Below are 27,590 nucleotides of genomic sequence, written 5' to 3'. Positions count from 1 at the left end.
CAGAGATTTCACCTGTGAAGAGACTTCTTTAATGAACTGTGGGAGAAAGTTTCAGCTTATCCAGTCTATCAAGCTGTTGACTCTCTAGAATCTCTCTTTGTCTTTACTACATCCAATCAGTAAATCATTTCATTCTATACACAAAATATCTTCTCACTGAATGTAAACATCCTAGTTTAAATTATCATCATCTCTGACATATGGACTAATCTACATTCTACATCAGTCTTCATGAAACACCCACAGTATATGTAGCTAAACAGAGTAAATATACAATGTATAATGTAAATATACTAGTTTCTATATGAGTAGTTACAGCCATAAAGCTTCCACAAGATCACCACATGAAATAGAATTTGCTATTTGTTATTACAAATAGTTTTGTTATTGCATTATCACTTTGTCACCTAAAGTCTGTTCAGTTACAGAAACCAGAGATCATATGTCCAGAGGTATAATTACTTACTTATATAATGCTTCTTATTATGTTGTCCTGTGTTTAATAAAACAAAGTTTTTACATTTAAAACTGTCTTACTTAAGGCTAAGAGGTCTGTGTTTGCCTTTTCTACACAGCCTCTGAGATGAGTGTACTCTATAAGCCTATGGCCTGTACAACTACAAAAGATTAATTTTTCTATTTTCAAAAGAGATTGATAATAGTTTTCAAAAAAATGTTAACTGTACAACAATGAGAAGAATGATGATGTTATCATGCTTAATAACTACCACTTCTAGACCATGAGAAACAGAGACTAAGCTGCCTGACTTATGCAGCTGGGAAGAAATTTTTATTATTATTTGCAATCATGATTTTATGGACACTATATATAAGGCCACCCTGATGATGGAGGTAACTTTGTAATTCATGTAATAAAATAGTTGATCTTTATTTAAAACCTGATAAACTGACTATATTTTATTTTTATTTTTTTGCTCTTTATTTTATTTTATTTATTTACTTTACATTACTGTATTGGTTTTGCCATACATTGACATCAATTCGCCACAGATGTACATGAGTTCCCAATCCTGAAACCTCCTCCCACCACCCTCCCCATATCATCTCTCTGGGTCATCCCAGTGCACCAGCCCCAAGCATCCTGCATCCTGTATTCTGTATCGAACATAGACTGGCGATTCTTTTCTTACATGATAGTATACATGTTTCAATGCCATCCTCCCAAATCATCCCACCCTCTCCCTCTCCCACAGAATCCAAAAGTCTGTTGTATACATCTGTGTCTCATTTGCTGTCTTGCATACAGGGTTATCATTACCATCTTTATAAATTCCATATATATGTGTTAGTATACTGTACTAGTGGTTTTTTTTTTTTTTTTTTTTTTTTTAACCTGGCTTACTTCATTCTATATAATCGGCTCCAGTTTCATCCACCTCATTAGAACTAATTCAAATGTATTCTTTTTAATGGCTGAGTAATACTCCATTGTGTATATATATGTACCACAGCTTTTTTATCCATTTGTCTGCTGATGGACATCTAGGTTGCTTCCATGTCCTGGCTATTATAAACAGTGCTGTGATGAACATTGGGGTACACATGTCTCTTTCAATTCTGGTTTCCTCGGTGTGTATGCCCAGTAGTGTGATTGCTGGGTCATAAGGCAGTTCTATTTCCAGTTTTTTAAGGAATTGCCACACTGTTCTCCATAGTGGCTGTACTAGTTTGCATTCCCACCAACAGTGTAAGAGGGTTCCCTTTTCTCCACACCCTCTCCAGCATTTATTGCTTGTAGACTTTTGGATCACAGCCATTCTGACTAGTGTGAAATAGTACCTCACTGTGGTCTTGATTTGCATTTCTCTGATAATGAGTGATGTTGAGCATCTTTTCATGTGTTTGTTAGCTATCTGCATGTCTTCTTTGGAGAAATGTCTGTTTAGTTCTTTGGCCCAGTTTTGATTGGGTCATTTATTTTTCTGTAATTGAGCTGCATAAGTTGCTTGTATATTTTTGAGATTAGTTGTTTGTCAGTTGCTTCATTTGCTATTATATGTTGTCTACAAGAGACCCACCTCAAAACAAGGGACACATACCAGAATGAAAGTGAAGGGCTAGAAAAAAAAAGATATTCCATGCAAATAGAGACCAAAAGAAAGCAGGAGTAACAATACTCATATCAGATAAAATAGACCTTAAAACAAAGGCTGTGAAAAGAGACAAAGAAGGCCACTACATAATGATCAAAGGATCAATCCAAGAAGAAGATATAACAATTATAAATATATGTGCACCCAACATAGGAGCACCGCAATATGTAAGACAAATGCTAACAAGTATGAAAGGGGAAATTAACAATAACACAATAATAGTGGGAGAATTTAATACCCCACTCACACCTATGGACAGATCAACTAAACAGAAAATTAGCAAAGAAACACAAATCTTAAATGATACAATAGACCAGCTAGACCTAATTGATATCTATGGGACATTTCACCCCAAAACAATGGATTTCATCTTTTTCTCAAGTGCTCACGAAACCTTCTCCAGGATAGATCACATCCTGGGCCATAAATCTAGCCTTGATAAATTAAAAAAAAAAAAAAAAAGAAATCATTACAAGCATCTTTTCTGATGATAATGCATTAAGATTAGATCTCAATTACAGAAGAAAAGCTATTAAAAATTCCAACATATGGAGGCTGAACAACAAGCTTCTGAATAACCAACAAATCACAGAAGAAATCAAAAAAGAAATCAAAATATGCGTAGAAACGAATGAAAATGAAAACACAACAACCCAAAACCTGTGGGACACTATAAAAGCAGTGCTAAGGGGAATGTTCATAGAATTACAGGCATACTTCAAGAAACAAGGAAAAAGTCAAATAAATAACCTAACTCTACACCTAAAGCAACTAGAAAAGGAAGAATTGGAGAACCCCAGGGTTAGTAGAAGGAAAGAAATCTTAAAAATTAGGGTAGAAATAAATGCAAAAGAAACAAAAGAGACCATAACAAAAATGAACAAAGCCAAAAGCTGGTTCTTTGAAAGGATAAATAAAATTGACAAACCATTAGCCAGATTCATCAAGAAACAAAGGGAGAAAAATCAAATCAATAAAACTAGAAATGAAAGTGGAGAGATCACTATATTTGATTTTTATCATGTGTTTAGGAAACATGTTTTACAAGATCAAAGATGGAAACACTATGTCTTACATAAAACAGGGAAAATTAATTATATTTTATATTCTGTCTCTCTAGTATGAAAAAAAAAATTCCAGCCTCTCTTTTCTTCCTCTCTCTCTCAAACATATATAAAATAATGTTTGAAATATTTTTGCAACATTATATCTATATATCTATCATGAGAGTAAAATAACATGTGTGGTGTAATCTTATTTCTGACACACAGAAACAATGGAAATGGTGCATGGATAATAAAATAAAATTGTAATCATTTTGGAGATTGAATTTAAAAGTATTAAAATAATTTTTGGTTTCTCAACACCCATGGGGAGGAAGTGGGCTCTTTGAGAGCAGACACCTTGTCATTTAGTTCACAGCTTTCTGGTTGAATAGGTATACAATCCTTCACATCATTCAAATATCTCAGGCTTTAAGATCGATACCATATATGAAAGGAAATTTTCACTGCTTTCATGAGGACCTGGTGGTATATTTTGAAAACATACAACATGAGTAAAGGATAGGGGAACAAATATTTGATCAGATTGTAAATATTAGTGTTATTTATTAAGATTTTTTTTTTTGTTGTTCTCACACACAAACATGGTAAAATGAAACTTTCATACCGGTTTTGAAATAATGTATTCTGTTCTGTGAAATGAGAGTGAAAGATGTATATTTATTTCCTGAGGGAAGCTTTAGGAACCTCGTCTAATTTCACACAATTTCTGCCCCCTAACCTCTACCTTGGAAACAAGCAGTGTTCCATGTGATGTTTGCTACGTCAATGAAGAGCCTAGATTGAGAAAAATGCAGGGTAGTTCCTTCAGTCAGCCTGTGATATACATGTAGTGCATGTGAAAACATAGCATATATGCTTTAAAACTGCTGCACAATCTAGAATATTCTGAAAGGTGTATTCTTTTAAACTTGAATCTTTTTAATAAAACTGGAGATATTATGGGAATAATTCACTCAAGAATGGGTACAATAAAGGTCAGAAACAGTAAGGACCTAAGAGAAGAAGAAGAGATTAGGAAGAGGTGGCAAAAATACACAGAAGAATGATACAAAAAAGGCCTTAATGACTTGGATAACCACGACAGTGTTGTTACTCACCGAAAGCCAGGCATCCTGCAGTGTGAAGCCAAGCTGTCCTTAGGAAAATTTACCATGAGCAAAGCTAGTGAAAGTGATGGAATTAGAGCTGAACTATTTCAAGTCCTAAAAGATGACACTGTTAAAGTGCTGTACTCAATATGTTAGCAAACTAGGAAAACAGTGGCCACAGGACTGGAAAAGGTCAGTTATCATTCCAATTCCAAAGAAAGGCAATGCCAAATAACATTCAACTTACTGTGCAATTGCTTTTATTTCATATGCTAGTATGCTAGTAAAGTTATGCTCAAAATCCTTCAAAATAGGCTTCAGCAGTATGTGAACTGAGAACTTCCAGGGATATACAAAATGGATTTAGAAAAGACAGAGGAATTAGAGATCAAGTTGCCAACATTTGTTGGATCATAGAGAAAGCAAGGGAATTATAGAAAAATATCTGCTTCATTGAGTACATGAAAGCCTTTGACTGTGCAGATAACAACAAACTGTGTAAAATTTTTTAAGAGGTGGGAATACCAGACCATCTTACCTGTCCCTGATAAACCTGTATGTGAGTCAAGAAGCAGCAGTTAGAACCAGACATGGAACAATGGACTGTTTCAGAAATGGGAAAGAAGTATGACAAGGCTGTATAATGTCACTGTGCTTATTTAATTTATATGCAGAACACATCATGTGATATGTTGGGCTGGATGGACCACAAACTGGAATCAAGTTTGCTGGGAGAAATATCAACAATCTCAGATACACAGATAATACCACTCTGATGACAGAAAGTGAAGAGGAACTAAATAGCCTCTTGATGTAAAGGAGAAGAGGAAAAAGCTGGCTTTAAAATCAACATTATAAAAACTAAGATCACGGCATCTGATCCTATCACTTCACGGCAAATTGAAGGCGAACAAGTGGAAGAAGTGACATATTTTCTTGTCTTGGGCTGCAAAAATCACTGCCAATGGTAACTGCAGCCAAGAAATAAAAAAAGATGCTTGCTCCTTGGAAGGAAAGCTATGACAAACCTAGACAGCATATTAAAAGGCAAAGGCATCACTTTACTGACAAAGTTATATATAGCCAAAACTATGATTTTTCCAGTAGTCATGTACAGATTTGAGAGTTGGATTAGAAAGAAGGATGAATGCTGAAGAATTAATGTTTTTGAATTTTGGAGCTGGAGAAGATTCTTGAAAGACCCTTGGACCACAAGGCAATCAAACCAGTCAATCCTAAAGAAAATCAACCCTAAATATTCATTGGCAGGACTGATGTTGAAGCTGAAACTATAATACCTTGGGCACCTGATGTGAAGAGCTGGCTCATTGAAAAATACTTTGACACTGGGAAAGACAGAAGGCAAAAGGAGAAGGGGGCCAGCAGCATCAGCAACTTAATGTAAATGAATCTTAGCAAACCTCCAGGAGATTGTGAAGTACAGGGGTGCCTGGTGTGTTGCAGTTCATGGGGTTGCAAAGGGTGTGACACAACTTAGTGACTGAACAACAAATGTGTAATGTTTCCTCTTCTATTTAAAACAGTAAGATTGCAGTAAGACAGGACTACATTAAACTAAAACTTGCTGCATAGTAAAGGAAACCATCAGAAAAGATAAGACAACCTCTAAGATGGGAGAAAATTTTGCAAACTACATATGCAATAGGGACCAATATCCAAAATGTATAAGAAACTCATGTACCTCAATAGCAAAATAATAAATAACCCAACTTTAAAACAAATGAGACTTAACTAAACTTTTTTTCCCTAAGCCTTTCAGATGGCCAACAGGTACATGAAATGATTCTTGAAATCACTAGTAATCAGGTAAACGAAAATCAAAACCACAATGAGACATTTTCTCATATTTGTTATAGTATCCATCATCAAAAAGACAAGACAAAAAAAAAAAAAAAAAGACAAGACACAACATGTTGGCCAAGATGGGAATAAAGAAGAACCCTTGTGAATTATTTGTTGGTAATGTAAATTGACACAGACTCTATGGATAACAGTATGGATATTTCTCAAGAACTTTAAAATAGAACTACTATATAATCCAAAGTCAAACTTTTGGGTATATAGCCAAAGGAAGTGAAATCATTCTCTCACAGATATCTGTACTCCCGTTATTTACAAAAGCTGGAATATGGAAATAACTGGTGTGTATCTACAGATGAATGGATAAATATACATATATATACACACATATATGCATTATATATATATATATTAAATGAAATATTGTTCAGCCTTTAAAAAGAAGTATTTTGTGTCATTTGTAACAACATGGGTATAACTAAAGATCATAATGCTAAGTGAGATAAATCAGACAAGAAAGGTAAATATTGCATAGTATCACTTATATGTTAAAAAAAAATAAATTTAAGTTGAACTCAGAAACAGAGAATGGAAAAGTGAATGTTGGTGGCTGGGAGTTGGGAGAAATAAAGAGAGATTGTTAACAGAGTATGAACTTTCAGTTATAAGTGGAGTAAGGCCAGAGGATCTATTGTATAGCATGACGACTATAGCTGATATTACTGTATGATATATGGACCTAACAGAAGCAGAAGATATTAAGAAGAGGTGGCAAGAATACACAGAAAAACTGCACAAAAAAGATCTTCATGACCAAGATAATCACGATGGTATGATCACTCACCTAGAGCCAGACATCGTGGAATGTGAAGTCAAGTGGACCTTAGAAAGCATCACTACGAACAAAGCTAGTGGAGGTGATGGAATTCCATTGGAGCTATTCCAAATCCTGAAAGATGATGTTGTGAAATTGCTGCACTCAATATGCCAGCAAATTTGGAAAACTCTGCAGTGGTCACAGGACTGAAAAAGGTCAGTTTTTCATTCCAATCCCAAAGAAAGGCAATGCCAAAGAATGCTCAAACTATCACACAATTGCACTCATCTCACACACCAGTAAAGTAATGCTCAAAATTCTCCAAGCCAGGCTTCAGCAATACATGAACCATGAAATTCCAGAAGTTCAAGCTGGTTTTAGAAAATGCAGAGGCACCAGAGAACAAATTGCCAACATCCGCTGGATCATCGAAAAAGCAAGAGAGTTTCAGAAAAACATCCATTTCTGCTTTATTGACTATGCCAAAGCCTTTGACTGTGTGGATCACAATAAACTGTGGAAAATTCTGAAAGAGATGGGATACCAGACCACCTCACCTGCCTCTTGAGAAACCTGTATGCAGGTCAGGAAACAACAGTTAGAACTGGACATGGAACAACAGACTGGTTCCAAATAGGAAAAGGAGTACATCAAGGCTGTATATTGTCACCCTGCTTATTTAACTTATATGCAGAGTACATCATGAGAAATGATGGGCTGGAAGAAGCACAAGCTGGAATCAAGATTGCTGGGAGAAATATCAATAACCTCAGATATGCAAATGACACCACCCTTATGGCAGAAAGTGAAGAAGAACTAAAAAGCCTCTTGATGAAAGTAAAAGAAGAGAGTGAAAAAGTTGGCTTAAAGCTCAACATTCAGAAAACGAAGATCATGGCATCTGATCCCATCATTTCATGGGAAATAAATGGGGAAACAGTGGAAACAGTGTCAGATTTTATCTTTATAGGCTCCAAAATCACTGCGAATGGTTACTGCAGCCATGAAATTAAAAGATGCTCACTCCTTGGAAGAAAAGTTATGACCAACCTAGATAGCGTATTGAAAAGCAGAGACATAACTTTGCCAACAAAGGTCCATTTAGTCAAGGCTATTGTTTTTCCAGTGGTCATGTATGGATGTGAGAGTTGGACTGTGAAGAAAGCTGAGCACCAAAGAATTGGTGCTTTTAAACTGTGGTGTTGGAGAAGACTCTTGAGAGTCCCTTGGACTGCAGGGAGATCCAACCAATCCATTCTGAAGGAGATCAGCCCTGGGTTTTCTTTGGAAGGAATGATGCTAAAGCTGAAACTCCAATACTTTGGCCACCTCATGGGAAGCGTTGACTCACTGGAAAAGCCTCTGATGCTGGGAGAGATTGGGGGCAGGAGGAAAAGGGGATGACAGAGGATGAGATGGCTGGATGGCATCACCGACTCAATGGACGTGAGTTTGAGTGAACTCCGGGAGATGGTGATGGACAGGAAAGCCTGCTGTGCTGTGATTCATGGGTCACAAAGAGTCAGATATGACTGAGCGACTGAACTGAAGTGAACTGATAACTGAAATTTGCTAACAGTAGAATTTAAATGTTCTCACCCAAAACAAAACAAAACGGTAAATATATAAGAAAATGGATGTGTTAGTTAATTTATGGGTGAAATCTTTTAATAATACATATGTATATCAAATCATGTTAAACAGTTTAAATATCTTATTATTTAACTTGCCAATTATATGTCAATAAACCCAAAACAAATTTTAAATAAAATATTTTAATAAACATGCATAAACTGTAAAATTTTAAATATTTTATTTTATTATACTTATAATTCAATAAATTGACTCATATTCAATCTTTCCATGGGACATTAATTTCTTTAGTGATTATAGTAGATAAAAATAACTGTAATAGTCAGCAGAAAGGGATGATTCTAAACAATCAATAGAATAGGTTGGACTAGTAGAACTCTGTGATTTTTCAGATAATGAAGTTGAAAATTTATGGTTTATAAAATGATTTTGGTTTGAAAAAACATTTGAATATTGGTGCCATTAGAGTAGAAATAGTGTTTGGCTTAATCCACATAGCATTCAGTACTGGATGTTTAAAGTTATGTTTACTGTCAGACATCCATGTAGATGTGTTAAATATTCAGTTGTATATGTAAGTTTGCAGCTATGAACCAAGATAGTATGGGAGATATACATCTGAGGATTATGAAAATATATGGCATTAGAAGCCATGAGAATGCATTAGACCAGCTTTCTAAATAAAAACATGTCTTATCTTTATCCAGGACGTAATATAATGTGATGTAATGAAGATGTTGAAGCTTCATGATTCTTTAATCATCAAACATTTTTCAGATTTTCAGGCACATTAAATAATGAATTTTTCATTGTTCTAAGATGAGATAAACTATTAATTTGTTTAATTGTTGAAGATAAATTGGTCCATAAACATGCAACACACACAGTGAAATTTGAAAAGTAATGTGATTACTTTCAGTGGTCAGCACTCTATAGTAGCATTTATGGGTAGCATTTATAGTGAGCCAATGATGCAGAAAAAATTTTAGCACCTATCTCTGTGGTTTGATGTCAAACAATTAATTACAAATATGAACTTTCTAAAGATGTTTCCTCCCTAATTATTTTTGCTTGAAACTTATTTCACATTCTTTATATTTTTAAAATGTAGTATAAATCTTGTGTAGTTGTTAAGATATTTATGAGAATCACTGCAAAATGTGAAGTAACCTTTGATGTTTTGGAAACATCTATCTATCTATCTATCTATCTATCTATCTATCTATCTATCTATCAAGGTTATAAGACATGAAGTCCTTCCACACGAATATGTTTAATCTAGTTATCTAAAAGACAGTCCCACCAGTTTCTGAATGTATATAGAGCAATTTTCAGTCCAGACTAACCAATGACTCCAAATAACCAATGATGGACAGTAACAAAGATTTCATTCTCACTCAGAGCATGCCAACGTGGATGAGCTATGACTGTGCTCTGAGCTCTCCGTTCCACAAAACCAGGTTGATGAAGCAACTCTTGTTACCATTATTTCCAAGTAGAGGGAACAGAGATGGGGTGTCTTAGTTTTAATTGCTATAAAGGTGACATAGATGGGGTGATTTCTAATGTTTGAAATTGACGCGGTCCAGTTCTTCCACAGTCCATTGTCCAAAGCAAGTCAAAGAGCCAAGTCCAACACAACAAACATCACTTTCTAAAGAAGTGGAAATGAAGAATACAACAAATATTTGCTAAACATAACTAATTTGCCGAAGATTTTCAGTTCCCAAGAATCATTTAAATTATTCCTCTCTTGAAATGACAACAAATATAATATATTTTAGGAATAAAAGTATTCAAATTGGATAGATTTACATATCTGATGCTTAAAGAGGTAGATGAACTCCTACGTTTTCAGAAATTAGGTTACCTGTAATGACTCATATTCCAAGAGATACTATTAATCTTAAAATGAGGATCTCCTTGAATTTCAAGGGAATAAATCTCACATTTTAAGACTTTATGCATTATACATTTTTGGTTTTGTTTTTGTTATTGCTTTTGGTATTGTGTTGCTTTAGCTTTTGCTGAAATTCAGTTTTATTGTCTTGTGCAGCTTTCAAAAGCAAATACTAAGTATCTTAAATATTGAGGTAAAAATATTTATGTGAGTCAAGAATATTTTCAGATTTATTATAAAAAAACAGCATATTTCACAGTGGTACCATATTATATATATTTTTTGCATATAGAATTTGACAGCTGAGTGTATTTTTTAAATTTAATCTACATGTCTCTTTAACACCATCAGTAGAGAAAAAGCAAAAAAAAAAAAAATTATACAACAGAGTTAATATCTCAGTTGATTTACAAACCTGATATAAACTTATTAAAAGTAAACATCACTCTTCTGAATGTTTGTAGCCTATACAATGAAGTAAATGAGCTATGTATTTCTTTTCCTTGTCCTCTTTACATGATTAATGCTTTTAATAGCTCTTTAACACTTGAGAGCAAATACTCTAAAACTTAGCAATGCAAAAGCCAATTATTTACCTCATTATTCTGTTTGGGAATTTAGCATACAGTTGTTCAACAGTTCTGATAATATCTGCTGGGCTGGCAAAGACTTCCAGCTCGTTGCCAAGTAGCTAGGTGACTGATCTGAGAGTGAGTTCTAGGAAAAGGTGCAACAGGGCCATGTGTCTGTCATCACTGGGGAAGTTAACTTAGGTTCTGTTACAAGGTGCTGATCAGGGTGTTCACAAAAAGAATGGAAAATACATGGCCTCTTGAATCTTAACTTCATGACTAGCAGTCTCACTTTCAAAACATGCTTTTAGTTAAAGCAAATAGCAAGGCTAGCTTAAATTTAACATTGAGGGCAATAATTCTACGTCTTGATGGAAGGACTTGCAAAATATTGTGACTATGTTTATCGCAGCACAATAGTAGAGAATGTGTACTTTTATTACCAATAAATAGCATATATTGTCACCCTGCTTATTTAACTTATATGCAGAGTACATCATGAGAAACACTGGCCTGGAAGAAGCACAAGCTGGAATCAAGATGGCCAGGAGAAATATCAGTAACCTCAAATATACAGAAGACACCACCCTTATGGCAGAAAGTGAAGGAGAACTAAAGAGCCTTTGATTGAAAGTGAAAGAGGAGAGTAAAAATGTTGGCTTAAAGCTCAACATTCAGAAAACTAAGATTATGGCATCCAGTCCCATCACTTCATGGGAAATAGATGGGGAAACAGTGGAAACAGTGACTGACTTTATATTTTGGGGCTCCAAAAATCACTGCAGGTGGTGATTGCAGCCATAAAATTAAAAGACACTTACTCCTTGGAAGGAAAGTTATGACCAACCTAGATAGTGTATTCAAAAGCAGAGACATTACTTTGCCAACAAAGATCTGTTTGGTCAAGACTATGGTTTTTCCAGTGGTCGTGTATGGATGTGAGAGTTGAAGAAAGATGAGCATTGTGAAGAAAGATGAGCATTGAAGAATTGATGCTTTTGAACTGTGGTGTTGGAGAAGACTCTTGAGAGTCCCTTGGACTGCAAGGAGATCCAATCAGTCCATCCTAAAGGAGATCAGTCCTGGGTGTTCTTTGGAAGGACTGATGCTGAAGCTGAAACTCCAATATTTTGTCCACCTTATGCAAAGAGTTGACTCATTGGAAAAGACCCTGATGCTGGGAGGGATTGGGGGCAGGAAGAGAAAGGGAAGACAGGATGAGATGGCTGGATGGCATCACTAACTCGATGGACATGAGTTAGGGTAAACTCCAGGAGTTGGTGATAAACAGGGAGGCCTGGCCTGCTGAGATTCATGGAGTCACACAGAGTCAGACTCGACTGAGTGACTGAACTGAACTGATATGTACAAACAATGCAGATTGATAGATATTTCTAATGCTGAACTCATTATTGCTTATCACTTCCATGGGTATTTTCACTATATTTCAGCCTTTATTCAACATACATTTCATGGCAATACTTATTGAAGTATTCATAAACATCATCTTTTCCTTTTACATCTAAAGGCTAAGCAGCTTTGGTAAATGTCTTTGTCATTGTCACTGCAAATCAACAACTGATAACCAATTATATTTTAATCAACATTTTTTCAATAGACTATAAATCCTTGTCCTTTCCTGCTGGCTCAGAAGATAAAGAATCTGCCTGCAATGTGGAATAGCTGGGTTCGATCCCTTGGTTGGCAAGTTCCCATGTAAGACAGCATGACAACCCACTCCAATATTCTTGCCTGGAGAATCCTCATGGACAGAGGAGCCGGGCAGGAGCCAGTTCATGGGGTTGCAAAGAGTCAGACAAGACTGAGTGACTAAGCACATAAATCCTTACTTTTTCCAAGAATTTTATTCTGATAATTATTAGGCAATTATATCACTTAAATGTGGCCCTGAAACATTTCAGATTGTAATAAAGATAACTCAAACTAGATTTAAAATATACCATATGGGCATTTTATTTCCAGTTTAATTTTATCTGAATTTACATTTTGATGAACTGTAGTTCATTTCAGTTTAGTTGCTTGGTTGTGTCCGACTTTTTGTGACCCCATGAACAGCAGCACGCCAGACCTCCCTGTCCATCATCAACTCCCGGAGTTTACCCAAACTCATGTCCATTGAGTCAGTGATGCCATCCAGCCATCTCATCCTCTGTCATCCCCTTCTCCTCCTGCCTTCAACTTTTCCCAGCATCAGGGTCTTTTATTTTTTTTTTTTAGTTTTTTTTCTTTTATTTTATTTTATTTTACTTTACAATACTGTATTGGTTTTGCCATACATCAACATGAATCCGCCACGGGTGTACATGAGTTCTCAATCCTGAACCCCGCTCCCACCTCCCTCCCCATACCATCTCTCACCAATACAGGGTCTTTTTAAATGAGTCAGCTCTTTGCACCAGGGGGCCAAAGTATTGGAGTTTCAGCCTCAACATCAGTCCTTCCAATGAACACCCAGGACTGATCTCACTTAGGATGGACTGGTTGGACCTCCTTTCTGTCCAAGGGACTCTCAAGAGCTTTCTCCAACACAACAGTTCAAAAGCATTAATTCTTCTGTGTATTGATGTAGAATTTTTGTATTTATGGAAAAATCATCTTTGTCAAAGAAATAAATATAAATTAATTTGGATAATGCATATATATATATATATATAGTTTCTTCCCTATGATTATGAGGCTGAATAATCAATAAGTAAAAGAATATCAATCATTTGCTACATGTTTTCTTCATATAGTTAATTTTCATTAATGATATGTGTTGATTATTTGCAAAGGAATATAATTGTCATTTGATCACTAGCTTTTATAAGATTTTTTAAGTGATTACTTATTTTTCTCATAGGTGATACTATTTTATTTGAAAGAGTCCTCCAATACGTATGGAGAAGGCATTTTATTTAAACAAGATTTGGGCTTCCTTATTTCAGTAATACAGTGATAAGTGCAAACTTCCATGAGTGCAAAGATTATTTTGACTTCACAAACTTACAATAGGAAAGCATAATCAACGTCATCAAAGAAATAATCATAAACATTAATTTCACAAATATGCTTATAATTCTTTGGTCTTTATGGTCTCCTTTATACTAAATATTCCAACTTAGGTAATAAAACATATATTCTAAAAAATATTCTAGAAAGGTTATTCACCATGGAAAACATTGTGGTCTTAAAATCCAGCACATTATTTTCTAATTTAATAAAAAGAAACACTTCTTTTTATTTATTTATTTTGTATTTTCAGTTAAGTTCAGTTCAGTCGCTCAGTTGTGTCCGACTCTTTACAACCCAATGAAACGCAGCATGCCAGGCCTCCCTGTCCATCATCAAGTCCCAGAGTCCACCCAAACCCATGCCCATTGAGTCTATGATGCCATCCAACCATCTCATCCTCTGTCTTCCCCTTCTCCTCTTGCCCTCAATCTTTGCCAGCATCAGGGTCTTTTCAAATGAGTCTTCGCAGCAAGTGGCCAAAGTACTGGGGTTTCAGCTTCAACATCAGTCCTTCCAATGAACACCCAGGACTGATCTCCTTTAGGATGGACTGGTTGGATGTCCTTTCAGTCCAAAGGACTCTCAGGAGTCTTCTCCAACACCACATGTCAAAAGCATCAATTCTTCGGCAGTCAATTTTCTTATAGTCCAACTCACATTCATACATGACCACTGGAAAAACCATAACCTTGACTAGATGGACCTTTGTTGGCAAACTAATGTCTCTGCTTTTCAATATGCTGTCTAGGTTGGTCATAACTTTCCTTCCAAGGAGTAAATGTCATGGCTGCAATCACTACCTGTAGTGATTTTGGAGCCCCCCAAAATAAAGTCAGCCACTGTTTCCACTGTTTCCCCATCTATTTGCCATGAAGTGATGAGATTGGATGCCATGATCTTAGTTTTCTGAATGTTGAGCTTTAAGCCAACTTTTTCACTCTCCCCTTTCACTTTCATCAGGAGGCTCCTTAGTTCTTCTTAACTCTCTGCCATAAATGTGGCATCATCTGTATATTTGAGGTTATTGATATTTCTCCTGGCAATCTTGATTCCAGTTTGTGCTTCTTCCAGGCCAGCGTTTCTCATGATGTACTCTGCATATAAGTTAAATGAGCAGGGTGACAATATACAGCCTTGACGGATTCCTTTTCCTATTTGGAACCAGTCTGTTGTTCCATGTCCAGTTCTAACTGTTGCTTCCTGACCTGCGTACATTTTCTTAAGAGGCAGGTCAGGTGGTCTGGTATTCCCATCTCTTTAAGAATTTTCCACAGTTTATTGTGATCCACACAGTCAAAGGTTTTGGCATAGTCAATAAAGCAAAAATAGATGTTTTTCTGGAACTCTCTTGCTTTTCAATGATCCAGCAGATGTTGGTATTTTGATCTCTGGTTCCTCTGCCTTTTCTAGAACCAGCTTGAACATCTGGAATTTCAGAGTTCACATATTGCTGAAGCCTGGCCTGGAGAATTTTGAGCATTGCTTTACTAGCGTGTGAGATGTGTGCAATTGTGCAGTAGTTTGAGCGTTCTTTGGGATTGCTTTTCTTTGGGATTGGAATTAACACTGACCTTTTCCAATCCTGTGGCCACTGCTGAGTTGGGCATCAAACTCTATTTGCAATTTTACATTTTATTTCATATTTTCCATATGTTAGAATATCAAGCTACAAGGCAGAAAATAATGTATAGAAATAGCCGCTTGTTCAGTACATAATGTATAAAGACTATTATTTTCATATTAAATAGAAATGAAATGGCTTGATAATAGACAGTATAAATGAATATTCTAGTCACTAAAGTGTATTTAATTATACTGAAGGATTACAAAAATTAAATGTTAGTGTTGGAGTGGTTATTGACACTGTATTTATGTCTACAATGTTATAATCATATAATAGTTATATAGAATAAAATCAGATACTCAGAGTCATATATTCAACCATACTTTTCTTTCTACTCGTATATTTACAATATTACATATATACATGTAATGAGAAAATAAATAATATTACATATATACATGTAATGAGAAAATAAATAATATTTAGGCTATAATTCTAGGTAAAATGTATATTTACACATAATTTACTGGTTCAGTTCAGTTGCTCAGTTGTGTCCAACCCTTGGCGACCCCATGAATTGCAGCACGCCAGGCCTCCTTGTCCATCACCATCTCCCGGAGTTCACTCAGACTCACGTCCATCGAGTCAGTGAGGCCATCCAGCCATCTCGTCTTCTGTCGTCCCCTTCTACTCCTGCCCCCAATCCCTCCCAGCATCAAAGTCTTTTCCAATGAGTCAACTCTTTGCATGACGTAGCCAAAGTACTGGAGTTTCAGCTTTAGCATCATTCCTTCCAAAGAAATCCCAGGGTTGATCTTCAGAATGGACTGGAACTCCTTGCAGTCCAAGGGACTCTCAAGAGTCTTCTCCAACACCACACTTCAAAAGCATCAATTCTTTGGCACTCAACCTTCTTCACAGTCCAACTCTCACATCCATATATGACCACAGGAAAAACCATAGCCTTGACTAGATGGACCTTAGTTGGCAAAGTAATGTCTCTGCTTTTGAATATGCTATCTAAGTTGGTCATAATTTTTCTTCCAAGGAATGAGCGTCTTTTAATTTCATGGCTGCAGTCACCATCTGCAGTGATTTTGGAGCCCCCCAAAATAAAGTCTGACACTGTTTCCGCTGCTTCCCCATCTATTTCCCATGAAGTGATGGGACCAGATGCCATGATCTTCGTTTTCTGAATATTGAGCTTTAAGCCAACTTTTTCACTCTCCACTTTCACTTTCATCAAGAAGCTTTTTAGTTCCTCCTCACTTTCTGCCATAAGAGTGGTGCCATCTGCATATTTGAGTTTATTGATATTTCTCCCAGCAATCTTGATTCCAGCTTGTACTTCTTCCAGTCCAGCATTTTTCATGATGTACTCTGCATATAAGTTAACTAAGCAGGGTGACAATATACAGCCTTGATGTACTCCTTTTCCTATTTGGAACCAGTCTGTTGTTCCATGTCCAGTTCTAACTGTTGCTTCCTGACTTGCATTCAGATTTCTCAAGAGGCAGGTCAGTTGGTCTGGTATTCCCATCTCTTTCAGAATTTTCCAGTTTATTGTGTTCCACACAGTCAAATGCTTTGCATAGTAGCTAAATATTTATTTAAAAGAAAATTATTCAGGAGGATATATTTTTGAAACTTTCCATGGTGAAAATTTTAAGAATTTATTTATTTATGCTTTTTATTCTTTTTTTAATTATTCTTTTTTTTAATTTATTTATTTTTTATTTTACTTTACAATTCTGTATAATTGACAGAATGTGCTATTATAACATATAAAGAACCATTTGCTATGATGATAAGATCTGAAATACATGTATGTATAAATACTTTTTTTGTTTTTTTGACTATGCAAAACCTTTTTTAAAATAACCCACTATAGTATATAAAAAGCTTTCCTGGTGGCTCAGATGGTAAAAGAATTGCCACTTACAAATTTCAAAAGGTAGTAATAGTGAAAAAATAATTATTTTGTGAAATACTGCAGTATCTTCACGAGGGGGATATTCAAGCAAACCCTAAATTGTACTTTAATGTGAAAATATTTTTCTAAGTTCATCAACCTAAATGTTGAAAACATAATGATGATGCAAAACTCAACTATGATTAGTTGAAATTTAAGGATAAATTTTTGGTTAACTAATAAACATCAATTACCTTGTGTACCTAATATTTTAAGATTAAGTCACTCTGATTATAAAGAAAGATTAATGAGAATTTTAGGATTTCAGATGACAGAATATTTTTTCTCCCAATAGCACAATTAATTGTGATTTACCAAAATGAATGAATCATTGCAAATATAGCTGGTTCCTGTTGTGTAAACTGGCTAAAAGTAGAAATGATTATGAAACAATTTCTTAATGAATCTGCAGTGACATTTATTTAGTAATCAGAAAGTTTTATATACTCTATTAATGATCATATTTTCCTCTTTTTGTGCTGAGTGCAACTAAAGTACTGAAAGAGTTGACCAAGCACAAGCTTGTGGCTAATTGAGCAACACTTACTGTCTGAATCATTTCATGGTTAATCATATATTTTTCTGCTGTATTTGACTAAAATTGTTCTAGAAAAGGGCAGTTCTCAAAGATTTATTCAAAGTCAGCAGCTTTTTTTTGACAAGTGAAATTTAAATGTAATTTAATAAATATATTAAATTTAAAACTTTTAGAAAAGCTTATAATAATAACCCAGTTTCCACAGGTAGATTTTTTTCACGGTAGCATACTTTTAGTCTTGGAAGTCTATAAATTCAGGGGGGGAAATGTGTATATGCCAAGTTAGAAGATTGTTATTTACTGTATGCTGGTTTGAAAAACAAAACATACAGCTTTTCCATAGTAATCTACTTGTGAAAGATTTTTCATATCAAATCAAGGGGCTTCTGTTTTCATGCAAATTTCTGCTCATAGCTTTATTTTTCACTTCAACAAAAGTAACCTACTACTTTATTATATTCTATATGGTATGCTACACGTTGAAACACAAACTACAATACACCAGATAATTGTCTTCAAGAATTTCATAGACTGTTAGAAACACTGACGTGTATACACAAGATTCAGTTCAGTTCATTTCAGCAGTTCACTCATATCCGATTCTTTGCAACTCCATGGACTGCAGTGCATCAGGCTTCTCTGTCCATCACCAACACCTGAAATTTACTCAAACTCATGTCCATTGAGTCAGTGATGCCAACCAACTATCTCATCCTCTCTCATCCTCTTCTTGTCCTGTCTTCAATCTTTCCCAGAATCAGGGTATTTTCTAATCAGTCAGTTCTTCACATCAAGTGGCCAAAATACTGGAGTTTCAGCTTCAGTATCAGTCATTTCAATGAATATTCAAGACTGATTTCCTTTAGGATGGTCTGGTTGGATCTCTTCACAGTCCAAGTGACTCTCAATAGTCTTCTCCAACACCACACTTCAAAAGCACCAAATTCTTCGGTGCCCAGCTTTCTTTGTAGTCTAACTCTCACATCCATACGTGAATATTGGAAAAACCATAGCCTTGGCTGGACCGACCTTTTTTGGCAAAGTAATGTCTCTGATTTTTGCTATGCTGTCTAGGTTGATCATAACTTTTCTTCCAAGGAGCAAGGGTCTTTTAATTGCATGGCTGCAGTCACCATCTGTAGTGATTTTGGAGCCCCCCAAAATAAAACCTGTCACTGTTTCCATTGTTTCCCCATCTATTTGCCGTGAAGTGATGGGACTGGATGCCATGATCTTAATTTTCTGAATATTGAATTTTAAGCCAGCTTTTTCACTCTCCTCTTTCATTTTCATCAAGAGGCTCTTTAGTTTTTTGTTTTTTTTTTTTTTTCCGTTTTCTACCATAAATTTGGTATCATCTACAAATCTGAGGTTATTGATATTTCTCCTGGCAAACTTAATTCCAGCTTGTTCTTCATCCAGTCCAGCATTTCTCACGATGTACTCTCCATATAAGTTAAATAAGAAGGGTGACAATATATAGCCTTGATGTACTCCTTTTCCTATTTGGAACCAGTCTGTTGTTCCATGTGCAATTCTAACTGTTGCTTCATGACCTGCATACAAATTTCTCAGGAGGCAAGTGGTCTAGTATTCTCATCTCTTTCAGAATTTTCCACAGTTTTTGGGGATCCACACAGTCAAGATTATGTGCCCTCAAATAGCAGGAGCTGAGCCCACAGTGAACCCTAACTAAGGAGTTGTTAATCATGAAAATTATCACTATATTATATATTATTATGTTTTTAAACATATGGCTCTTAAAAAGACTGAAGAACAGATATCTGTTACTCTAGAGAATAGTACGTGGATCTTAGGCGTCTTTGTCAGAGCCCACAACATATAATGATGAATTAGAAGATGCTTACTCCTTGGAAGAAAAGTTATGACCAATATAGATAGCATATTGAGAAGCAGAGACATTACTTTGCCAACAAAGGTCCATCTAGTCAAGGCTATGGTTTTCCCAGTGGATGTGAGAGTTGAACTGTGAAGAAAGCTGAGTGCCAAAGAATTGATGCTTTTGAAGAAGACTCTTGAAGAGTCCCTTGGACTGCAAGACTCTTGAAGAGTCCCTTGGACTGCAAGGAGATACAACCAGTCCATTCTGAAGGAGATCAGCCCTGGGTGTTCTTTGCAAGGAATGATGCTAAAGCTGAAACTCCAGTACTTTGGTCACCTCATGTGAAGAGTTGACTCATTGGAAAAGACTCTGATGCTGGGAGGGATTGGGGGCAGGAGGAGAAGGGGATGACAGAGGACGAGATGGCTGGATGGCCTCACTGACTCGATGGATGTGAGTCTGAGTGAACTCCAGGAGTTGGTGATGGATAGGGAGGACTGGCGTGCTGAAATTCATGGGGTCGCAAAGAGTTGAACACGACTGAGTGACTGAACTGAACTGAACCGACTGATAGTTATTAAATAACAATGAAATAATGAAGTGAATATTACTAAAACAAACCATCACCTTTAAAAAATATAATTCAAATGTCAAAGTTTAATAATCAAAATTAAAATGTTATGTTTAAGCATACAAATATGTATTATCCTCTCTAAAATTTTCAAATATTTTCCTACATTTAGAAAAGACAATAATACACTAACAGAATCATTTAGGTTTCCTTTGTAATTTAAAGCATAACACAAATGGAAAAAATATCATCCTTCAGTCCTTGAAACTTTCTGGTTTAGTAAACTATAAACATAGAAGAAATAAGAAATAATTCTGAATGGTTTGTCACACTTGGTTACAGGAGGGAATGAAATATAGTAAAAGATATGTACTCTTTGTTATGCTTTTGATATATATACAATATTAAATATAATAATTTCAATAACTGGCTAGAATATTAATATTATTATGTACCATCCTTTTGGACACTTTTTTTTTTCATTTTATCCTCCCAAAATAGCCATAAGAAGATTTTAATGTAGCAAAAACTAAAATAAACCATGCACACAATATTTTATATTTGTTTAGAGAAAGGAAACATATTTGACTTGCATGAATATGAAAATGTCTTTGACATAGTCCTTGAAGGATTGTTGGGTTTTTCATAAGCCAATGAGAAATCAGAAGCAGAGGGGAATTTCAGTTTGCAAGCTGGCTAGGGACTGAGTCAGATAGTCAGAAAGTAATGTAATGGTTTAGGGTGTTTTGATAAAACTCTTATCCTAATGAATTTTCCTATTTAGATGAAGAAACATTTTCCCTTATTCTCTTTTCTAACATTTTTGTAGTTATTGTTTAGTTGCTAGGTCATGTCCAATTCTTTGTGACTGCAGCACACCAGACCTCCCTGTCCTTCACTATCTGAGTTTGCTAAAGTTTTAGTCCGTTGAGTTGGTAATGCTAACTAATTATCTTATCTTCTGCCACACTTTTCTCCTTTTCTGCTGTTGCCATTTTCTACTCCAAAGGTTCTTCCTAACCCGGGGATAGAGCCTGTGTCTCTTGCATCTCCTGCATTGGCATGTGGATTCTTTATCACTGTGCCACCTAACATTGGAAAGATTTAATTTCTGTAGATTAGGACCAAATAATAATAATATACTTAGAGAATAAATAAATAAATAAATATATATATATATATATATATAAACAGATTTCTGTTGGTCCTATGGCATCTTTGGGTGAAAATATTAAAAACAAAACTATGAAGCTTAGAATATTTTTGTTTTTTACATGATATTCTGAAGTAAATGTTTCCCTCTTTTGTTTGTGTAAATAAATTTTATATCCCTGGATCCCTCTGATAACTCTTTTACTTTATTTCTTTTGAATTCATTCATAACTTGAATTGATAGTCCCATCAATTTGGAAATCAGAAACTGAATATCACAAGCAGAGAAAATTAATAAAAATAAATTTTGAAATAAGAATTTGGATGACCTCATCATTACATTATTGCTGTAATATATAAATACAAAACTTTTGCAAAAGCCTTAAAGAGGAAATGTTTCAAAATCATCAGAGAGGTAGTGACTAGAGAGCTAAACAAAAAATCTAGACATTTTGTACTTATTTTATATTTTAAACATATTAAACAAATGTTTTCTTATTAAAGGAATATGAAGCAAACAAATGAATACTTTTTCTTAATCATTCTCTCCATTTTTCAGGTGACACAAAAATCTACCATTCATGATGTTAAGCAGAAATTTCACAAAGCATGTAAGTTTTATATACAATTTTAAATTTATATTACAGTGTTTTTCTCAAATTGGTTCAGATTTACCTGTAAGAATAAGTTCAATATTTTGATGGAAAAATTATGTGGAAATCATATTTTTACATGGAACTCAGAAATAATACTATGCTAAATACCCCTTCATCATGAACATTTTCATATCTACCTCTTTAACTCACACATTAATCTTCAAAACTCAAAGTTTCCATTCTAACAGGAAACATCCTATATGTGAAAGTCATTAATCCATATAAGGTATTTCTTTATATTTAAGCAAATATAGAGCACTTTTTTTATTTCATGTATTTATACTGATAAAATATTTATCACATAGGAATACTTAAAATTGCATTTAAATTGTTAATTTTATTAATAGCTAGATTTTCCTCATTAATAGATATCCTATTATTATTTATAGAGAAATATATATATATATGAAGTTTGTTTAATTTTTAGTTTACCTATAATTGTTAACATAGTGATGATGCCTATAATTACCAGTTAACAATTTTTAATAAACTTCATTTTTAGGGCATTTTTAGTTTCACAATAGATTGTTCAGAAAATACACAGAGTTCCAGTATAACCCTACCCCACAGATGGACAACATGCATCCTCAGTCCCAGTCATGTCTGACTTTTGGGGATCCCATGGGCTCCTCTCTTCGTGGGAGTTTTCTTGGCAAGAATACTGGAGTGGGTTGTCATTCCTCCTCCAGGGGATCATCCTGACTCAGCGATCAAACCTTCGTTTGCGCTGGGTAAACACAGAAGACCATGGGCAGCATTCTCCACCATAGCATTCAAAAGAGTACATTTGTTATACTCCCTGAGCCTACAATGACACATCATTATTGCCCTAAGTGTGTAGTTACAATCTTTACATTAGAATTCATTTTCAGTGTTGCACATTCTATAGATTTTGAAGAGGAGCATTTTCAATACTTCTAGATTTATTTCAACAATGCTTCTTTTCAGAAAATACTTAAAGCTCATAATTTAATATATCAATTTTTTTAAAAAATGCTTGAGTAAACTAGGAAAATTATTTCATTATTTTCTTTCAGGAAAGATGCAGAATATTTGCTGAATACTTTTTGTGTATATGACATTATGATAGGCATAATGAATAAATGAAAACAGAAAATTTCTCATTAGCCCTCAAAAATTTTCTCATGAAGAAGATTCTATATATAATAAATATATATATAAATATATATCACATATTATATCATAATAGTATTACATTATTTTATTTTATATAAATACATGCACTATAATATATATACTATATATATATTATATATATAAAGATATATCTTGTTGATATTTCTCCTAGCAAGCTTGATTCCAGCTTGTGATTCATCCACCCTGGCATTTGCATGATGTATTCTGCATGTAAGTTAAACAAACAGGGTGACAGTATACTTGTCACCTTGATATAATCCTTTCCCAGTTTGGAACTCCATTATTCCATGTTCAGTTTTAACTGTTGCTTCTTGACAGGCATACAGGTTTCTGACAGAAAACAGGTAAGGTGGTCTGGTATTCCCATCTCTTTAAGAACTTTCCATAGTTTGTTGCTATCCACATAGTCAAAGGCTTTAGTGTAGTCAGTGAAGAAGAATTAGGTATTTTCCTGGAATCATTACAAAATTTCTCTATGATCCAACAAATGTTGGCAATTTGATCTCAGGTTCCCCTGCTTTTTCTAAATATGGATTATATATCTTGAAGCTCTCTGTTTGCGTACTGTTGAAACCTCACATACAGGATTTTGAGCATAACCTCAGTAGCATGTGAAATAAACACAACTGTACTGTAGTTTGAACATTCTTTGACACTATGCTTCTTTGGGATTGGAATGAAAACTGACATTTTACAGTCCTGTGACCACTGCTGAGTTTTCTGAATTTGCTGACATATTGAGTGCAACCCTTTAACAAGAACTCTTCTTTTAGTATTTTAAATAGCTCAGATGGAATTCCATCACCAAAACTGGATTTGTATGTAATCAATTCAGTTCAGTTCAGTTCACTCAGTCGCTTCCAACTCTTTCCAATCCCATGAACTGCAGCACCCCAGGCCTCCTTGTCCATCAACAACTCCTGGAGTTTACTCAAACTCATGTCCATTGAGTCAGTGATTGCCATCCAACTCATCTGGTGTTGTCCCCTTCTCCTCCTGCCTTCAATCTTTCCCAGCATCAGGGTCTTTTCAAATGAGTTGGTTCTTCTCATAAGGTGGCCAAAATATTGGAGTTTTAGCTTCAGCATCAGTCCTTCCAATGAATATTCAGGACCAATCTCCTTTAGTATGGACTGGTTTGATCTCCTTGCAAGGAGAGTCCAAAGGACTCTCAAGAGTCTTCTACAACCCCACGGTTCAAAAGCATCAGTTCTTTGGTGCTCAGCTTTCTTTATAGTCCAACTCTCACATCCATGCATGACTACTGGAAAAACCATAGCTTTGACTAGATGGACCTTTGTTGGTGAAGCAATGTCTCTCTGCTTTTTAACATGCTGTCTGCTGCTGCTAAGTCGCTTCAGTCGTGTCCGACTCTGCGCGACCCCATAGACGGCAGCCCATCAGGCTCCGCCGTCCCTGGGATTCTCCAGGCAAAAACACTGGAGTGGGTTGCCATTTCCTTCTCCAATGCATGAAAGTGAAAAGTGAAAGTGTGGTCGCTCACTCATGTCCGACTCTTTGCGACCCCATGGACTGCAGCCTACCAGGCTCCTCTGCGCATGGGATTTTCCAGGCAAGAGTACTGGAGTGGGTTGCCATTGCTAGGTTGGTCATAACTTTCCTTCCAAGAAGTAAGCATCTTTTAATTTCATGGCTGCAGTCACCATCTGCAGTGATTTTGCTGTTTCCCCTTCTATTTACCATGAAGTGATGGGACTAGAGGCATGATCTTAGTTTTCTGAATGTTGAGATTTAAGCCACCTTTTTCACTCTCCTCTTTCATCTTCATCAAGAGGATCTTTAGTTCTTCTTTACATTCTGGAATGTCTGGCCCTAGGTGAGTGACCAAACCATCATGGTTATCCAGATCAAGAGCTTTTTTGTATAGTATTTCTGTGTATTCTTGCTACCTCTTCTTAATCTCTTTTGCTTATGCTAGTTCCTTACTGTTTCTGTCTTTATCATGCCCATCCCTGCATGCAATGTTCACTGGTTATCTACAATTTTATTTAAAAGACCTCCAGTCTTTCCCCTTTTAGCATCTTCCTTAACTTCCTTGCACTGCTCGTTCAAGAAGGTCTTCTAACCTCTCCTTGCTAGTCTCTGGAACTTGGCATTCAGTTGTGTATATCTTTCCTTTTCTCCCTTGCTTTTTGCTTTTATTTCCTTAGCTTTTTGTAAAGTTTCCTCAGACAACCACTTTGACTTCTTGCATTTATTTTTCCTTGGGATGATTTTGGCTTCAGCCTTGTGTACAGTGTAATGGATATCCATCCATAGTTATTTGGGCATTCTGTCTATCATATATAATCTCTTGGATCTATTTGTCACCTCCACTGTATAATCATAAGAAATTTGATTTAAGTCATACCTAAATGGCCTATTAGTTTTCCCTACTTTTTTCAATTTAAGACTGAATGTTGCAATAAGTTTATGATTTGAGCCACAGTTAGCCCCAGGTCTTGTTTTTGCCCACTGTATAGAACATCCTCATCTTCAGCTATAAAGAATATGAACAATCTGATTTTGGTATTGACTACCTGGTGATGTCCATGTATAGAGATGTCTACTCTGTTGTTGGAAAAGGGTGCTTTCTATGGCCAGTGTGTTCTCTTGATAAAACTCTTAAGTCTTTGCTCTGTTTTGTTTTGTACTCCATGGCCAAACCTGCCTGTTACTCTAGATATCTCTTGACTTCTTACCTTTGTATTCCCATCATCTATTATAAAAATGACTTTTATTTTTTTCTTTTGGTGTTAGTCTACAAGATTTTGTAGGTCTTCATAGAACTGATCAACTTAAACTTCTTCAGCATCAGTGGTTGGGGCATAGACTTGGATTACTGTGATGTTGAATGTTTGCCTTTAAAACATATGGAGATCATTTTTCTGTTTGTTTGTTTTTGAGATTGTACCCAAGTACTGCATTCTGGACTTTTTTATCGACTGTGAGGATTACTCCATTCCTTCTAAAGGATTATTGTCCACAGTAGTAGATATAATGGTCATGTGAATTAGATTCTCCTATTCTTGTCCATTTTAGTTCACTGATTTCTAAGATGTCGAAGTTCACTCTTGCCATCTCCTGTTTGATCACATCCAAATTTACCTTGTTTCATGGACCTAACATTCCAGATTCTTACACAATATTATTATTTACAGCATTGAACTTTACTTTAACCACCAGGCACATCCATAACTGAGTATCATTTTTGCTTTGGCCTAGCCTCTTCATTCTTTTTGGGACTATTAGTAATTACCCTCTGCTCTTCCTCAGTAGCATACTGGACATGTTATGACCTGGTGGGTTCATCTTCTGGTTTCATATCTTTTTGCCTTCCTATATTCTTTATGGGGTTCTCACAGCAAGAATCCTGAAGTGGTTTGCCATCCCTCCTCCAGTGAACCATGTTTTGTCAGAACTCTCCACTTTGACCCCTCCATCTTGGTGGCCCTACATGGCATGTTTCATAGGTTCAGAGTTACACAAGCCCCTTCGCTTAACAAGGCTGTGATCCATGAAGGGTAAAACAGGTTTAGGCAGTTTAAAATTCTAGAGGAAGTTGAGTTCTGATATTTTTCATGAAGACATGTTGGGTTTGGATATGTTAAAAAGAAACAGAAATGGATTATATAGTGGAGAGAAAAAGAATAAAGCAAGAGAAGTGAAGAGATCTATAGTGGATTAATTCTTTTATGTTGGTAATTAAAAATTCTCTGTATATTTATGCCAATATTTTTCTAAATTATTGAAACTCCAAATTTATATCTTACATAGTGTATGTGAAAGATGTTGCCCTGGTTATTTCCATGATTATCTCCAGTTTATTTTAGGTTCTAAATGCAGTTGTTTTTTTAAGTTAGCAATTGAATTGCCATTCTTGGAAAGACTTAGTAATTCTATCTAGTAAAGTGGTTTCAGAAAGTTTAGATTACAGCAATAAGTGTGAAAATATTTTAGAAACACTTTTCTCACTGTAAAGTAGAAAGATATGACAAAATTATTTCATTTGATAATGACAGTATAAATTTATTATTTGTATTATTGTCTGAAAACAAGGATATTAATCAGAAACTAATGTATATTTAGAAAGAATGTGCAGTCACCTTGATGTGTGATATTGTGACTATTTTTATGTTAGTCTGTATC

General features: G+C 35.3%; 1 protein-coding gene across 1 annotated transcript in view; it reads left to right on the top strand.

Annotated features, from left to right (window-relative positions):
• Positions 1 to 27,590, top strand: part of TECRL (trans-2,3-enoyl-CoA reductase like) — a 145,338-nt gene that overhangs the window by 26,981 nt on the left and 90,767 nt on the right. Inside the window, exon 2 of the mRNA XM_040238288.1 lies at positions 22,187 to 22,238. Coding sequence (XP_040094222.1) covers positions 22,187 to 22,238 — 52 coding nt within the window. The remainder of the gene's footprint in view (positions 1 to 22,186; positions 22,239 to 27,590) is intronic.

The sequence above is a fragment of the Oryx dammah genome, unplaced genomic scaffold (genome assembly GCF_014754425.2).
Source record: "Oryx dammah isolate SB20612 unplaced genomic scaffold, SCBI_Odam_1.1 HiC_scaffold_3, whole genome shotgun sequence".
Taxonomy (NCBI): Eukaryota; Metazoa; Chordata; class Mammalia; order Artiodactyla; family Bovidae; genus Oryx; species Oryx dammah.
The sequence above is the reverse complement of the archived record's forward strand: the minus strand, read 5'-3'. Positions and strand labels throughout refer to the sequence as shown.